At 41.7% G+C, this 17,479-nt stretch overlaps 1 protein-coding gene across 9 annotated transcripts in view; it reads right to left on the bottom strand.

Annotated features, from left to right (window-relative positions):
- The window catches only part of NTRK3 (neurotrophic receptor tyrosine kinase 3), a gene marked incomplete at its 5' end in the record, with an annotated part of 581,909 nt that overhangs the window by 96,744 nt on the left and 467,686 nt on the right, over window positions 1-17,479 (bottom strand). The window contains one exon of one of the 9 annotated variants that reach the window (XM_079911031.1): window positions 317-451. The exons of the other annotated variants lie outside the window; for them this stretch is intronic. Within the exon in view, the coding sequence (XP_079767157.1) occupies window positions 317-451 (135 nt within the window). The remainder of the gene's footprint in view (window positions 1-316; window positions 452-17,479) is intronic. 9 annotated transcript variants of the gene reach the window in all.

The following is a 17,479-nucleotide window of genomic DNA, read 5'->3' as shown; positions in this document are numbered from 1 at the left end:
GGCTCTCTTGGGTCTGAGGCAGAGGGAAGGCAGGCCATTGGCCTAGAGGGTCTGTGACTCCATTGTTTCTCTCCAGGCAATGGTCCCTCTCTCACTACTCCCAGATGCCTCACCTAGGCCCTGTGAAGTATCCTGGCCTGGAATATTTCCCTCACCTAAGGGATTTTAGTACCAATCCCATACTAGGCATCTAGTCATCCCTGAGTCCTCTGGGACCTACAGAAACTCATGAGGTCTTAAGATCTTAAGAATTAAAATTGGTGAGGGGGACAGGGGGTCTGTACTGCATACAAAGACGTCAAAGGAGGTAACTCACCATGTGACCTTGGGTAAGACACTTCCCCACTCTGGACCTCAGGTTCCTCATATATATAGTGAGTTGATGGGACTAGATGATCTCTATTGTCCTTCAAGTTTAGTATCCCATGATTGTCTATGTTTGAAAAGACCCCTGGCAGAAGAGGCAGACATGGGGGAATTAATGGTCAGTATTGAGCCCCATGTGTAAAGACATGGGGAAGTACTTTTCTTAAGTGCACAAGGCCAGAAACAGAAATCCAGGTGTTCCCAGCTCCTGTACTCACACTGCTTTACCTGTAGGGGCACCTGCTTTATTTTAGGCATAAAATCTAGATACATGGTCCCCTGAGTATCACACAGTGGCATTAAGGAACTGCATGAGGGTATCACCATAAACTCTGTCTAACCTTTCCCTACCATGCTTACCCCCCCCATCCCTCTTCTTGGCCTGGGGGAATCCTGAACTTGTGCCGATCACTGCTTTTGTCAATGCCATTTCTGGGGCTGGAAGGATGATTCCTATGAACTGAGCTGATGATCCCACAGGTCTTGAAAATACATTTTTGGCCCCTTCTCTCCTAGAAAAGAAATTCAGCTACTCTCCAAGAGGGAACAACATGACAAGGGGGAATGAAGACGAGAGGAGATGGGGTGTTTGGCCCCTTGAAATCGTTCTTGCCTCAGTTAGGGCATAAACAGAACGACAAAAGCTGGTGGTTCCCTAGAGACCTGACAACTCTAAGTCCTATGAAAGAGGTATCATAGCTTGTGAGTGAAATCCCCCTTGAAGGCCATGCAGCATCGTGGGCTCTGGAAGGCTCCACGTCGGATCCATTAAAGGCAGGGGCCAAGCCTCTAACAAGGTCCCTGAAGCCACCTCCGTGAACATGAGCCTTTTCCCATACGAGCCTGGGTCTGAAGTTTGTTTTCTCTGGAACTCTTTCCCAGGTGGAGCCTTTCCAAGATTCTAAATGCTGAAGGCTTATAGCATAAGAGGCACCGCTCCAAAATCCTCCATTCTTCCCCCTTTCACTCAGAACAACCCCGGAGCAGGAAGGAAAAGGCATACGCTCGGGGGAGGGCAGGGGGGATAGGGACCACCATGGACATGGACTGCAAAAGGGAGAGATGGCTGGAGGAAAGGCCAAAGAGGAGCAAATATACTTCTGAAGAAAGCCTCGCCCCCCAGTGGCCCATGGACCCTCACGTCTAACCTTTTCCTCCATCTGTCAACAGCTGTCCCCAGAGTCATCCAGCACAAAGCTACTCGTAGGCCCTCTGTAATTCAGAACAGAGCCTGGTCTTCAGGGACTGTCTAGGTGTATGTTTCCTAAGAAGCAAGCCAGAGACTCTGGGATCGTTTTGGGAAGGGAGGGAAGCTGTGAAGGAAGAGGCTAGGGGGTGCTAGGCACCCAGAGAATTGGATGAAAGCTTTCGGAGCCAATCCCATTGGGCCAAAAGCCGGTTAAATCTTCAAGGGCAAGTTCTTTAATATTCACTGCATCAAGAGAAGGGCTGCCTTCTATGGCCATGCAACACAAAGGATGGCCTAGACCTTCACACCTTTCTGTTTTTCTGACAATCTTGTAAATCCTAATCATCTCACCCTCTCTGGGGTTTCATCCCAGCCCCACTCTCTTGCTCTGGCCTTGGAAGTCTAGCGCTACCAGCTTTCCAGCACTCACCAGTGAGAACTTCCTTTGCATCTTTTGTCTAAACACTCATTTGACTTTGGATTCTCAAGGCCTGCCTTTCTGTCCCTGCTTCTTCCTTTTTGTTATCTGACATGGTAATTTTATTCCCTAACCCCATAAAGTGGGTTTGGGTTACGGCCTTGATAAAAGGCCCAATACCAAATGGAGCCCTATTGGATTATTTCCCAACATTCCCTCATCAAATGTATTCATTCATCCTCTTAAAGTTGCTACATCACAGAAACGCTTAGCATTTACATAGCATTGGCTGTGAGAAAGAGGAGGTTGATATACACAGGAGTCCTGGCACTGAGGTCATGGGTGGCTTAATCATAGGGAATCAGAGGCACAGAGCAATTGAGATCCTTGTCCAGAGAGAGTGAGAGCAGGAGGGGTCCACAGGATAGATGTCAGGGTGGGGAGCCTGCATTGTACCCACCCCAGTCAGGGGGCATTCTAGCCACACCCTCTATACCATTCCCCAAGGGGTGAGAAGATGTGAAATGTCTTGAAGCGTGCTGTGGGCAGGCATGGGCTAAAGAAGGGAGACTCAAGCAATGCCCAGCTATAACAGCCCTACCATCCAATGCATCACTGATCACCCTGGAATCCAAAGACCTATATAAGTTAGTGATGGTGCCAGGCACTGCTTACAGTTAATTGTCTCCATTTTATTTTATTTTATTTTATTGGCTGCACCACGCAGCTTGCGGGATCTTAGTTCCCCGATCAGGGATTGAACCCAGGCCCTGGCAGTGGAAGCGCAGAGTCCTAACCACTGGACCACCAGGGAAATCCCTCCAATATCTTTTAAAAGTTGATATTATTAACTCTATTTTACATGTGGGAAAACTAAGGCTCAGTAATATATATTTAAAAAAAAACAACCAAGTACACTTTGTGGCAGAGTCTGATATTGAACATTGAACCAAGTTTTTCATAACCTTAAACTCCTTATAATTAACTGCTTTGCAATATGGCTTCCATTTGTTGAAAATCAATGTATGGAAAAGGAGGCAGAAATGGGGGTCAAGGCCACAGTGATGGGGACATTCTCCAGGGGAAGCAGGGCTTTACCTCCGGCTCCTTCTGCAAGGCCTGGCTGGAGGGCTAGAGTGTTCCTTCCTCACTAACAGCTTCCCTACCAGGGAGCCGAGTGCCCCCCATGCCCCGCCACTGCCCTCCTCCAGTAGATGCCCAGCTCAACCCTTTCCCACGCTGCCTCATTTTCTGCAAGTGTTAGCCAGCCACACCTACCACTTGGTGTGTATTAGGACCTACCAAGTAAAGAACCCCAAACTCTATCTAGACATTGACCCCTTCATTTTGATGTTACTTCTGGGAGTTCAGCTTAAGAAGGATGAAAAGTAAACCTGATGAAAGAGAGATAATCATGAATTTGTAGAGAAGAGCAATTGTTCAGAACATAGTCACACCTAGAGCAAGAGTGTAGAATCTGAGAATCCTCCTGGGAGGCCAAGTACGGAGCCCAGAATTGCTCTCTCCCCAGCACTCTCCCCTTGGGTCACTATGTGAGCAAGAAGTGACAGGAAAAGGTACATTATGGTAAGGAAAATGTCCCTCATAAATGTCGCTTGCTTCGTTTGCTGCCTGTGTGGTGACCTCTCTAAGGTCATGGGAAGAAGGTCATCAAAGAGCCCCAGTGATCCCGGGTTATGACTATTGTTACGTGGTTCTGTACCTTTGCCTCCTGATGTGGTTATTGTTGCTCTCAATCTAAGTTCTTTCCTGCCATCAGATTCAGTAAAAAGATTGTGGCACTGAGCCACGTGGGTGAGACCCAAATGCTTAGACTTGCTGGCCACAAATGATCTAACTTAAAGCTCTCAGATCATTTCCTCTGTTATTCTGAGGTTGCAAACCTAACCAATGGGCCATCTGTGGCTCTGGGTTGTGTCTCATTTTAGCGTGATTTTTAAAAAATTTTTGAATTAGTTGCCAACATCTAAAAGTTGGAAGATTTCACATTTAAAATATCCCTATTTCTAGCTTCCCTTAAAAATCCAAGAGTTCTGTCAATGTTGGGCCAGCATTTCTGCACAATGATAATCAGCTAGAGCAAAGTGGTGGCCACTCCATTTAGAGAGGGCATGTGTTCTCTAATTCGCCATATGCCACACCACTCCCTATTATCCTCCACCTGGTCCCTTCACTTATTTACAATCCCTGCATGGTTTGTCTTAGCATTTGAGTTGAAAACTTTACAATAAACATAAAGCCAGCACTAGGTTATGGGCTGTGCATTAAAGACCAGGGAATGCCCTCTCAACAAGCCTCACTGATTATCCCTATAATGACCTAACTTATGCTCCCTCTGGTTATGGTTAAAAATGATACATAGTGGCTGGAAACGTCCATCAGAGGGATAAACCTATCTCAGAAAGAGGAGATAGTTCAGGAATTGAACTGTATGGGTAAGAGGGCATTGTGTTCAGAAATCAGGTTCCCAAGAAGAAAGCATGCTAGAGACCACTTATAATGCTACTGTTGGGTGAGAAGATGGTATTTTGGGTATTTGTATCATCAGCGGGCTGCACTTCCGCTTTCCTTGACACATGGAAGGCACTTGACCAAAGGTTACCAAGTGCCAGCTAGCAGGACTTTTCAATACAGCTGTTAAATTTCATGGGGTATGATTTGACTCAAAGTATTCCCATATCCTTCCAACAACAAACATGCTACAAAGGCTTCTATAGGATATGCAAATGTACTTGGAACTGAAACGTCCCTCTTGTATATTTTATGGCTAAGAGTGCTGAACTGAGATCCCCAGCTTCAGTACGCAGCACCTTTTCCTGTAAAGTTGCCTCAATACTGCTGGGAAAATCAATGATGAGACTGCCCTGGCCCATGTGCAAAGCTGGCTTCCAGCTGTGCGCAGATGCTCTCAGGGAGGAGGCTGCTGCTGAATGTAACCCAAATGTGAGTTAGCTCGGGGAATCATGCCAGGAGAAGTCACAGTGGGAGGGCATCCACACCTAAGCGAAATAAAAGGGCATGGAACACCGAGATTCTCAGACAAAAGCCAAAGGCTCTTCCCTGAAGGAATCTTGAAGGTTCTCCTGACTCTTCCCTGAGGAATACTGCAAGGCTCGCACTCAAAAGGAGGAGGAATGTGCTTGGGGGCTTCGCTCTTGGCATCACTATTGTCCCAACAATAAGCTGAGCTTGGATCAAAGGAGTGAAATATTAGTTCCAGAGAAAGGGAAATTCCTTCTACTCCAGGACCTGGATGAAGTGACCTCTTAGAATCAAAATACTTCACAAGCCATGGAGTAAAATTAGTCACCTGGTAAAACCTGTTTACCATTCTCAAAATTAACTATATAAGGGACAATTTGTAATACCAGAATATCTCTTGCTTAATTGAGAGGAGAGAGAGCCTCAGGTATGAATAACTTTTCTCTATGTTCACTCCCTCCCTGCACTTCAAAATACTTGTCTTTATATTCAGCATATTTTCCCCTTTTTGATTCTTTTGATTCTTTTCCAATGTTTGAAATATCTGAAATAAGAAAGCGTAGAGATTATCAAAACTGTGTACCTACCACCCAGTATTAACAATTTATTACATTTTGATATCTTCTTTCCAAATTTTTGAGAGAAATAATACATGACACCTATGGTTGTGAGCCCATGTGAATGCATCCATGATTCTGTCCCTAACCTAATCCCTCACCAGAGGTAATCACTGCCCTGAAATAGATGAGGGTCATTTCCAGGCATCTTTTAATAATTTGCCTGCAGAGGTATATATCTGTAAGAAAATTGGCTAAGTTTAAATTTTAAAACAAGGGATGTTTTTTCTAGATTTATCCACATTAAGACTTGTAGTTCTGTAACTTGTAACTGATGTAGTCTATCATGTGACTATACTACAAATTATTTGTCTGTTCTACTAACTGACACTTATTTCCATTCTGTCATTACTCCAAAAAAAGTTGCAATAAATATTATTACACAAGTCTCTTTACGTGCATGTGGGAGAGTTTCTCTAGAGCAGCAGCTGGCAAACTTTTCCTGTGAAGGCCCAGATAATAAATACTATTTTAGGCTTTATACAAATCATACGGTCTCTGTTGCTGCTACTAAATTCTGTCATTGTAGTCTGAAAGCAGCCATAGACAACACAGAAACAAACAAATGTGTTCCGATAAAACTTCAATGATAAAAACAGACAGGAACCAGATCTGGGCCTTGGCCCACAGGCCACTGTTTGCTGACCTCTAGAGGCTTGTTACTCAAACTATGGGCATGTAGACCAGCATCAGCATCAGCTAGGATTTTGGTAGAAATGGAGACTCTTAGACCTCAGTGAATCAACATCTTCATTTTAACAAGTTCTTCAGGTGATTTCTATGCACAAAAAAATATTTCAGAAGAATGGCTTTAGAGGATATCCTTATAATTTAGTGTGTAGAAATCCTTCACTGTATTGCTAAACGTTTCCCCAAACTGATGGGACCAACTCATATTTCTACGATCACTAAATGGATGAACGTCTTACCCTGTATCTCCACATATGATATTATCTGATGTGTGATAGATGTTATCTTCTTGTAGCTTTAAGGTGCATTTCCCTGATTACTGCTGAGGTTCACATCATCTCAACTGGAGTTTCCTGTTCTGTGAAGTGTCTCTTCCTATACTTTCTTCATTGTGTTGTGTGTGTGTTATATGTGTGTGTGCATTATATATATTATGTGTGTATGTGTGGATATATATTACCTATATAATAATATTATATAATAATATGTAATATACAATACATACACATACTATATATATCTATACATACATACATACATTGTATATAAGTTGGTCTTTTTTATTTGTGGGAATTTGTTATTTATTCTGCATGTAAATTCTTTGTTGGCTGTATGCGTTGGAATTATGTTCTTTCAGTCTATGGTTTATCTTTTACCTTTGTATATGGTAAAATTAAAGATTTTTAAAAATTAATGTAGACAAATGCATTAATCTTTCCCTTTATGTTATTTATAATATGTATCTTAAGATTCTCCTCCCTCAATGTCAAAGGATATACTCTTTTCCTCTAAAAGTACTATATTTAACAATCTCTCTTAGAGAAGAATTCCAAAAATTTATGTAGCATCTCCTCACTCAAGGAAATGGAGCTTAACTCCCCACCTTGTGTGCTGTGTTTATCAGCTTACTTCCAAAGAGTATGGCAAGGGGAAAACATAACTTTACAGTGGAGAATCCTGGTCTCAGCCAGGCGATCAGGGCTAGCATATTCAGTGATGCCATGTGATAAGCATGATATAATGTGATGAGGGCAGCACACATCTCTGTGGTCTTCCTCCCCAAAACTCATGACCCCAGCCAACAAGACTAAATTGGGAGGCATTCTGCATAAAATCTGACCTCAAAACTGTCAAGGTAATCAAGGACAAGGAAAGTCTGAGAAACTGTCACAGATCAGATGAGGTTAAAGAACCATGATTACTAAATGTAATGTGGTATTGTGAAACAGAAAACGGACATTTGAGGAAAAACTGGTGAAATCAGAAAGAAGTATTGAGTTTAGTTAACAATAACGTGCCAAAGCTGGCTTCTTAGTTGTGACAAAGGTGTCATGGTGATTTAGGATGATTACAATAGAGAAAACTGAGTGAGAAGTATAAGAGAATTCTCTGCATTCCTGTTGCAATGTTTCTGTATATCTAAAAGTATTTTAAAACAAAAACCTTATCTAAAGCAAAAAGTTCTACTTTTAAATTTCACCCACAATTTATAATTTATTGTGTGGCTGGTATGAGATTATTTTTCCTCATGTGGTTTTATTGAATAAATTCTCCCTTTCATACTGATTTGCAATGACACATCAAAAATACACACATAGCCACACATCTTTCTGTTTGTTTGTTTATCTATATATCTACATACATACACATGTATGTTTTCTGAGTGCTAAAAACATATTATTATACTTTGGCCTATTTGTCTCCCCATCTTAATTAGTAGAACTTTATAATAAGTCTTTTTGTCTTTGTCTATGAGAGCAAATCTCCTCAACCTTCTTTTAAAAAAATACCTTGGCTATTCTTTGTCTTTCATTTTCTCATATAAATTATAGAATAAGCTTATCAAGCAAGTGTCTTCAAAAACCCTGCTGGGATTTTTATTGGGAGTGTATTTAATTTATAAACTTGGGGGATAATCAACATCTTCATTATATTGGTTCTTCCTATTTATGAATAAGATATATGCTCCATTTTCTCATTCTTCTTTTATACTCTTAATAGTGTCTTGTATTTTCTAGAAGATATTGCATATCCTTTGTAGAATTTATATTTTTGTGCCTTTTTTTGTTTTATTTCATTTTTGCTATTGTAAGTGTGATTTGTTTTCAGTTAAATTTTTCTAACTGTGTTTCGGGAATATATTAATTTGTGTTTACTGATCTTGTATTAGTAACGTTGCTGAGCTCTCTAACTTGTTCTAGCTTTACAAATACCTTTTGATATTCTATGTAGGATGATCATATCATTCACAAAAAGATGGTCGTATGTCTTTCCACAATTCTTATATTTCTTTTCTTGTCTTATTGCATTGGGTAGAATATCCAGATCATCGTTGAGTAAAAGTCAGGATAACAAACATCTTTATTGTTAACTGTTTTTTTTTTCTACATGGTTCATAATGTTGGATTGTAGTTCATTTTGAGTAGGAAGGTTTTTTTTCCCTCTTTTCCTTTTGTGCTCAGTCATCATTGTCTAATGCTTTTGGTGTTGTTGTTGTTATTGCTGCCTCCACCAAGGCTCTTAGAACTTCAATTCCAAACCCATCCTATAATGATGGCCTGGGGCTCCTAAAGGGTGATAACATTTTAAAATAAAAAGCTGCTGAAAACAAAAAGTTCTACTTCTAAATTTCAACCAGAATTTATAACTTACTTTGTGACTGGTATGAGGTAATAATATAACTTTATTATTCCTCATGTTGAATAGTTTCTCCCTTCCATACTGATTTGCAATGGGATATAGCAGAACCGTCTTCAACTAGGTGAGTGGCTTAAGTCAGTTCATCATCTCATGGTTACATCTTTACCTCTCTCCCCTACCTCCTTAGGTTCAGAGATTCCTATTAGCTGTACTCTCAGATAGGGATTGGCAACACTATTTTTTCAGACTCTTTTCATCAGTGTGGAAGCCTTTCCCCAACCCATGGCTTCAAGCAGTGACTCTAGCCCTGATCCCTTGACAATCTGGACCACATATAGTTGTGCAGGACCCTTGAGAGCTAAATTTCTGTCCTTACTTTTTGCCTCCAGACTTGGAGCCCAGCCTGAGAATGAATGTACCTCTGCTCATCAACCTTTTGTTTCTGTACTATTTCTGACTCATCAGGTTACTTATCTTGCTCTTAGGCCCACATAGCTGGGTCTTAGGCCCAGCTATGTGTTCTCATATTTTTCTGTCACTGCGATGTGTTTGGAGCAGACGAGGTGCACTAAAGCATGAACCCACTGCACCATCTTGACCACAGCCTGATTACTTTTCTTTATTTCTGTATGAGAGAAAAATGTATTTTCTTTTTTTCTTTAACTGGTGCCTTCAATCCTATCTCCAACTTCTTTCCTCAATTATTTCCTATCTCTCCAGCATCTTCCATAAATCCTGTTCTATTCCCCTTTCTGCAGAAATCTACATATGGTCATCTCTATCTTTTGGTATGTGCTCATGTACCAAATCCATGTGTGCCCACATTCCTAGTCTCTCACCTAGTAAATGATGGAGCAATGTCCTCCACTTTACATACCGTCTACTATCATCCCATTTCCTTAGTTCCTTTGGGTACCAACATTTTGCATGACCCAATTCCAACTGTAACTCCACTATCTCACAGATCGTTAATGCTTAACTTCCCATAAACCAAGTTCTATTCCCTCCACAGAAACTGACCTCTTGAAGGTCACCAATGGTTACTCCATAACTAGATTTTCTCCATTCCTCTTCACCTTGGTCATTCCACAGAGTGTGGTATCTCAACCATCCCACATCCCCCATGGCACTTATAATACTGTGTCATCTTTCTACCTTTCCACTCCTGTTCTTTCTGTTGGCTTCTTTTCCTCCACCTGTACCTATGGTGGTTTCTCAAGGATCAGTCTTTTCACCCTTGGTTACTCAGAGTGTTTCTTGGACCAGCAACTGATAGCTTGCTAGAAATGAGGACTCTCAAGCTCTTACTCCAAACCTAGTGAATCAAAACCTGTATTTTAACAGAATCCTCAGGTGATTAAAGTGTAGGAATGCTGTTCTAGCCATCTTCTCTCTCTCTCTCTCTCTCTCTCTCTCTCTCTCCTTGTACAATCCATCATTAATGTCCACATCCGGGGTGTGACGTCTAACCCTTTAACTCCAGCCAAAAACTTTCTTCTAAATTCCATTCTCATGATGCCAACTGGCTACTTGGCATTTCCATTATTGTGCATCATAACCACAAACCCAACATTTCTATAATCCCCATCCCAAACAATTTCCCTTCCTGATAGGCCAATTCTTTAAAATCTCTACCATGCTTATAATCACCTAGGCACAAACTATTGGAACCATCCTAATTTCTTGCCAGTGTCTTTCTAATTTCCCATATCTAATCAAACATCAGGTTTCAATATTTGTTTTACAGTATCTCATGTACACATGCTTCTACTAGATTCCCTACTGCAGCAAAGCATGGCAGAAAGATCTGGAGACAGATTGACTGGCTATCAAATTCCTGTTCTACTACCTACCAGGTATGTGTGACTTTAAAACCTTAAGTAAATTACCTAAATTCTCAGAGCCTTGATTTCCCTTTCTGTAAATTGGAAATACCATTATCTATCTCGCAGGTGCTGTTGTGATTTAAAAAAAAAAAAAAGCATCAGGTCAAAGTCTGGCACATGAAACAGATGATTAACAAGTACTGGTTTAGGTTTCCTCAACCCCCATTTCAATTTTAAGGCCACTGTTTTGGGGCTTTGTAATATATTCCTCTGATTCCAGTCCCTAGGTTAAGGTTTCTGACACACCATTGTCAAATTATGTCACTAAAACATCATGTTCACCAATCCACCACCGTGTTCAAGGGCCAACACAGATTGAAAGTGCCTTTGTATGAACCCCAGATGGCTTAGGCTGCCATCCTGGTCTTGCCACACCCTGTTTTCAGCCAGATATTCTGCCCTTGTCACCCACCCCTCCCCTATTCACAATCTCTGATTAGATAAACTCTAAGTTGACCATATCTTACAGTTTTTAGTTTCTGTCCTCACTTCCATGGTATTGTGCTGTCCTGAGTGTTTATCTTCTAACTTATTTTCCCCATCCAATTCCCATGAATTCTTCAATAACCAGCTCAAATCTCACTGTCTGTATAAGTCATTTGGCAGTTAATTGCGACTTTCTGTGTGATATTTCTTCTCCTGTTATCTGGAACTGTTTTAAATATAATATACAACAGTGAAACTATTCATGGATATATTTTTTTCATTTCTCAGTAAGATCATTTTTTAAAAAAACCTAGCGACTAGTATTTATAAGCATTTACACATGCCCAGACAATGAGTGAAGTATTGTGCATGGACTTCCTCATCTAACATTCACAGCATCCCTATGAGGGGAGAACTGTTATGGTCCCTAGTTTGTGGATGAAGAAAAAAAAGGAGTGAAGATGTTCAGTAACTCATGCCAAGTTGCCCTGTGAATAAGATGCAGCGCCATCTTGAATCTAGGCTTTCTCATTCCAGCTCTTGTGCTATATTGAATTGTGCTATATTAACCCCTCTGCTATACTGAAACCAAATCAGGAAGCACTTCCAACAGCTCCCTCTATTTCTCACCTGATGGACTAGCATTTTAGAGAATAGAAAACTTATTTTTTAGAACCGTGTGGTATGACTCGTGTGTGTGCGTGTGTGTGTGTGTGTGTGTGTGTGTGAATCTGTATAACAATATGCCACATTATTTTGACGTTCTACTATAGTATCTTGGCCTTTACAAAGCATTTCTTCTTCCAAAACTTTAAATGGTTATGTTAACCTTACAATAACTCTGTTAGGTAAGGAAAGAGAAAAAAAATTATCTTAACATCAATGCCTCCTTCTTGATCATGTGGCTCTCCCAGAACCCAAGTCCTCAAGTCTATCTGCTATCCCAGGGTGCCTGACTTTCCTCAGGGTCATAGCCATTTTGTTTAGGCTCCAATGAGCAAAAGGCAAAGGCCTGAATCTAGCAGGAAATGTAATCAATAAAGTCCAAATCCCTGAGTGGTATAAATTTTAAGCAGATTATCTTAGAGTAGGGTATGGCTAATAGGATCAAGTAGCAGGCACATTCTAAATTTATAGCCCTAACAATTAAAGAATATAAACCTATGAGTTGCTTTTCTGACTTGGAATTCCTATGATTAGTGATAATGATGAAGGTATTGAAAATAATGGTGAAGGGAAAGATGAAAAGAAGACAGACAAGAAGGGTCCCACCATGTGTCTCTATAGAGCAATGGTTCTTAACCTTTCTTGGGGTTTGCTCTCTTTAACTAGAGGGAAGCATCATACACACAGAGACACACACACACAAAGACTCATTCATTTTGGGCAGTGGCGGTGTCATGGTCTAGCTAGGAACCACATTAAGAGTAGTAGATAGATGCTATACAGGTCAGAAAGCATCAGCACTTTGCAATGACAGACACCGGCAAATGCAGATTCAAATACCTGCTTTCATTGTGCTCCAAATCTCCAAATTGCCAACACGTATCGAGGGGCCTCCTGTGCTCACGGGCACTATGTTCAGAGGTGGGAAGGGGAATACCAAGGTGAGTAAAACCCAGTGACTACCCTAGAGAAACTTAAAATCCAGTGCCATGTACGTGAAGGTTAGACCTTTCTAAGCTTACCTAGCAATAATTTTTCCAAATATCTGAGTAGCAATTTTCCACGAGCAAAGAAAGAAAAAGAAGTGTACAGTCAACTAGGATCCTAAAATAAATTATTATAATGTGGGATCTACTCTAGCAAGTGTTGAGAGAAAGGTACCCACCCAGAGCTGTGGGAGTTCAGTGGGGGAGCAATCCCATGCGAGAGGAGGAGAGGGGGTGGGAAAGATGGTCACTAGGCAGAAATGCGTGGGGGGCATTGCAAATGGTGGGAGAAGCATGGGTGAAGTATAGCAAGTGGGGGATTGTTATGGGTTGATTTGTGCCCCTGCAAAAGATAACTCCGCTACTTCAGAATGTGACCTTATTTGGAAACGTTATCTTTGCAGATGATCAAGTTAAGATGAAATCATTAACACTGTCAATCAATTGTACTTCAATAAAAAAAAAAGATGAGGTTACTAGGGTAGGCTCTAATCTAATATGACTGTCCTTATAATGGGAAATTTGGACACACAGATACACACACACACACACACACACACACACACACACACACACACACACTAAGAATGCCACGTGAACCCGAAGGCAGAGACTCAGGTGATGCATCTACAAGGAATGCCCAAGATTGCTAGCAAAATACCAGAGTCTAGGAGATACACACACAACAGATATTTTCTTAGTGCTTTCAGAGGGAGCATGGCCCTGCCGACAACTTGCTCTTGGATTTCTGGCCTCCAGAAATGTGAGACAATAAATTTCTTTTGTTCTAATATGGCAAGTTTGTCGTACTTTGTTAGAGCAGCCCTAGGAAACTAAAAACAGGGTTATTTTTTTTTTTTTCCAGAGAAGCACAGTACAATTTGGCCGGAACACAGCAGGAATAAGGGAGAAATGGGGAGCCAGCTCAGCAGGGGACATTAGGAAAGCAGTGTTGGGCCCTTTTTGTGGGTAATCTTATAAAATTGTGACACCCCCAATCAAGGGACGGTACTTGGGCTGCACTGTGGAAAGAATTTAGAAATTGATGGACAGATAGCTGAACACAGACAGATAGATAAACAAAGACTGATGAGGGATCAATAGATATGGTATAGGTGGATACATGGATATGAGATTTAGATTCAATGACGTATCAGTGAATGACCATGATCTTTCTACTTAATGTTAAAAATCAATTTCTAAATGTTGAATCCTGTTTCCCACTTTCAAAACAATGTCACATAGGCTTGGGAGAACAAAAGTCTTATAAATTTACAGGAGTTACACACCTGGAAAAGCAGTCCCAGGGACAGGGAGCCCCTGCTCAGGCAGACACACTCAGCCCGCACTTAGCAACTCTAGGTGACAGCTGTGGGGCACCTCCACCCTTAGGGACCTTGGCTGAAACAGCCAGGTGTAACAGAAACGACCTCATGCCTTAAAAGCAGGACCGGAAGAGCATTAGGGCCTTCCGAGGAATTAACTAGAGTGGGAGACGACCTCCTCAGAGCAGATTGCATTTGCTGTGAGGCTGGAAGGAGAGAGAAGATTTCTTTTTTTTTCTTTTTTTTTTAAATTAATTTTTATTGGAGTATATTTGCTTTACAAAGTTGTGTCAGTTTCTGCTGTGCAGCAAAGTGAATCAGTTATAGGTATACATATAACCACCATTTTTTAGATATCCTTGCCATTTAGGTCACCACAGAGCATTGAGTAGAGTTCCCTGTGCTATACAGTAGGTTCTCCTTGGTTATCTATTTTATACATAGTAGTGTATATATGTCAATCCCAATCTCCCAATTCATCCCACCCCTCCTTCCCCCCTTGGTAACCATAAGTTTGTTCTCTACATCTATGAGAGAGAGAAGATTGCTGAGAAGATGGGAAGGAAAAGTTATTTCCGGCAGAAAGAACTACTTGAGTGATGGTCTTAGTGGGGAGGTATAAGATACGTCTGAGGAGTGCGAGGAGGTCCTATTGGGAAATAAATGGAGATTAGCTTGGGGCAGATGTTGAAGGAACTCAGGAGCTTGAGCAATGGATGAGTTCGGATAAATGTGACAGAGGGGATGAGTGGAGAGGTAGGGCAGGGGCCTGCAAGCTTTTTCTGTCAAGGGCCAGATAGTAAGTATTTCTGGCTTTCCAGGCCATACGGTCTCTGTTGCAACTACGCAACTCTGCCAGCATCACGTAAAAGCTGCCACGGACAGTAGGTAATGAATGAGTGTGGCTGTGTTCCCATAAACTTTATTTATGGACACTGAAATTTGAATTTCATATCATTTTCACGTGTTACAAAAGATGATAGTTCTTTTGATATTTTCCTACCATTTGAAAATAAAATGATTCTTAGTTCCTGAGCTGCCCAAAAAAGCAGGTGGTGGGCTAGACCAGGCCCACATGTTATAGCGTGCAGACCCCTGGGTTAAAGGGTGACAGTGGTCAATTAGGGCTGGGATCATGAAAGGAGAATCAAGGAGATGGATGCCAGAGAAATGCAAAGGTATCTTATGCAAATCAGGCATTTCGCATCTCATTAAATGTGGGAGGTGGGAGAGGAGGTGGGGTCTAGGCAGCCCCAGGGCTCTCCAGCGTGACTGATCACAGGACCATTGGCAACACTGCAGAGCACCTGAAAAGGAGTAGGTGTGGGAGAGCTGGTGATGTTTTCAGAACAAGCCCAGAAGAGCATCCTGCAGCCTTTAAAGGAAGTGTAGCAACACTTGGAATCGGAATTAGGAACCTTACACTCTTGACTTTATTTCATCAGACCAGAAGCAAGACACTTGTCCTTAAGCAATGCTCCTCAAGCAATGCACTACAGCACACAGGGTAATTCTCAGCTCAAAGCTCTGTCGTCTACTCCACTCAGAGTAGAGCTGCTTTAGATATGACAAGATCAGTAGAAGAACTGAGACTAAGTTAGGTCAATTTATTGCAGAAACTTTGTGCATTGATGAATTCTTTGGGGATCTCCCTGTTCCTATCATCCCCCAAGCACACCAGCTGGCTTAGGAGTCAGGAGATATGATTTTTAGGCTCTGGACTCTCACCATAGTCAACTAATTCAACGCCTTAGGGGCCCTGTTTCCTCTTCTAATGAGGATGAGACTATCTTTCTTGCTTGAGGAGCAAAGAGAAAGGTGTAATTGCCCTGATTGTTGCAGTGTGGTAAAGGGAATAAGCAAATCCTAAGTTTCACCTCTTGTTCTGCCAGCAACCAGGTGTGGGTACACACACAAGTGATGTCACCCCCTGAGCTCAGGCTTTCCACTGTATAATAAGGATAATTTTACTTCCCTTGGAGGCCTGGGGGGTTACAGATATGTATGTGAAATGCACAGGGCGGTGCCTGGCCACAAGCAGAATGAATTAGATTCTAATTCCAAATGTGACCCATAGGCAATGTGCAATGATGAAGCCATAGATGCCGTAGGAAGAGAGACAAGGCAGTGAAATGATGAGACATTGGGTTTGAACTCAGTTATAGAATCTCTTAATCCTACAAATCCTTCAAAACTCCCAGGCAATGAGTGTGAGTACAGTTATATTCTTATCATCCTGGGTGACCCTTCTCAGCTTTATTATTCCACTAAATCAACAGGCTCTGGAAGGTATTCCATCTGCAAATATACACTCAGACAGACACAGAGAGTTGAGGGGTGCATGAGGTTTTTATATGACTGCATTTTAGCAGGCCATGTGTTCTTAATTCCAAAAACGCCACCTTTCCCTATTGTCACAACAGGTCATGTCACACTTTATGTAACCACCAGGGCTCCCAAAGCATTTGAACGTGAACTGGAATCAGACTGTACGAATCACCATGTTTTCACCCACTGTAAAGACCTTACTCCTCCCCAAGTATCAAATGTGATCAAGTCTTACCATTATCTTAACATCTAGTACTTTTGATGGAGATGTGTGCTTTGAGACCTAGGGGAAAGATATGAAATTGGGGTACTTTTCCTTCGTAAGACACCTGGGGTCATGGTTTCTCCAGAGATGTGCCATAAGCACTTAGATAAAACCTGCACCTCTTCTGAACACTTGTGGACCCCAAAGTCCATGTCATCCCATGCAATTTGTACCAGTGGCGGCAGAATGAGAACTGGACAATCAAGCAGATGGCTGACCCTGAGAGACAGGGAAGGCTCATGACCTCTCTAAGCTTCAGTTTTTCAATCTATAAAATAGAAATAAAATTTTATACCTTCTCCCTCACCAGGCCATTATGAACTTTAAATAAGAGTCTGTCAGAGTCTGCCTTGAAAGAGTACAGGATTTCTTAGTCTCTACCTTACTGACATTTGGGGCCAAATAATTCTAGATTGTGGGCAGCTGTCCTGTGTACTGTAGGATGTTTAGCATTCCTCTCCTCACTAGATGCCAGTAGCACCCTCCATCCCATTGGGACAACCAAAAATGTCTCCAGACATTCTCAAATGTCCCCTGGGGCAGAGTCATCCATGATGGAAACCACTGTTACAATGTGTTCTATACCAGTAGAGGACCTCACCACCCGCTGTACTTCAGGAACTGGAGAAATCAGGATCCTTAATGCCAACTAAAATTCTGTCTTCAGCCATAAT

This window comes from Stenella coeruleoalba (genome assembly GCF_951394435.1).
Source record: "Stenella coeruleoalba genome assembly, chromosome: 2".
NCBI lineage: Eukaryota > Metazoa > Chordata > Mammalia > Artiodactyla > Delphinidae > Stenella > Stenella coeruleoalba.
This window is presented reverse-complemented; position numbering and strand designations above follow the sequence as displayed.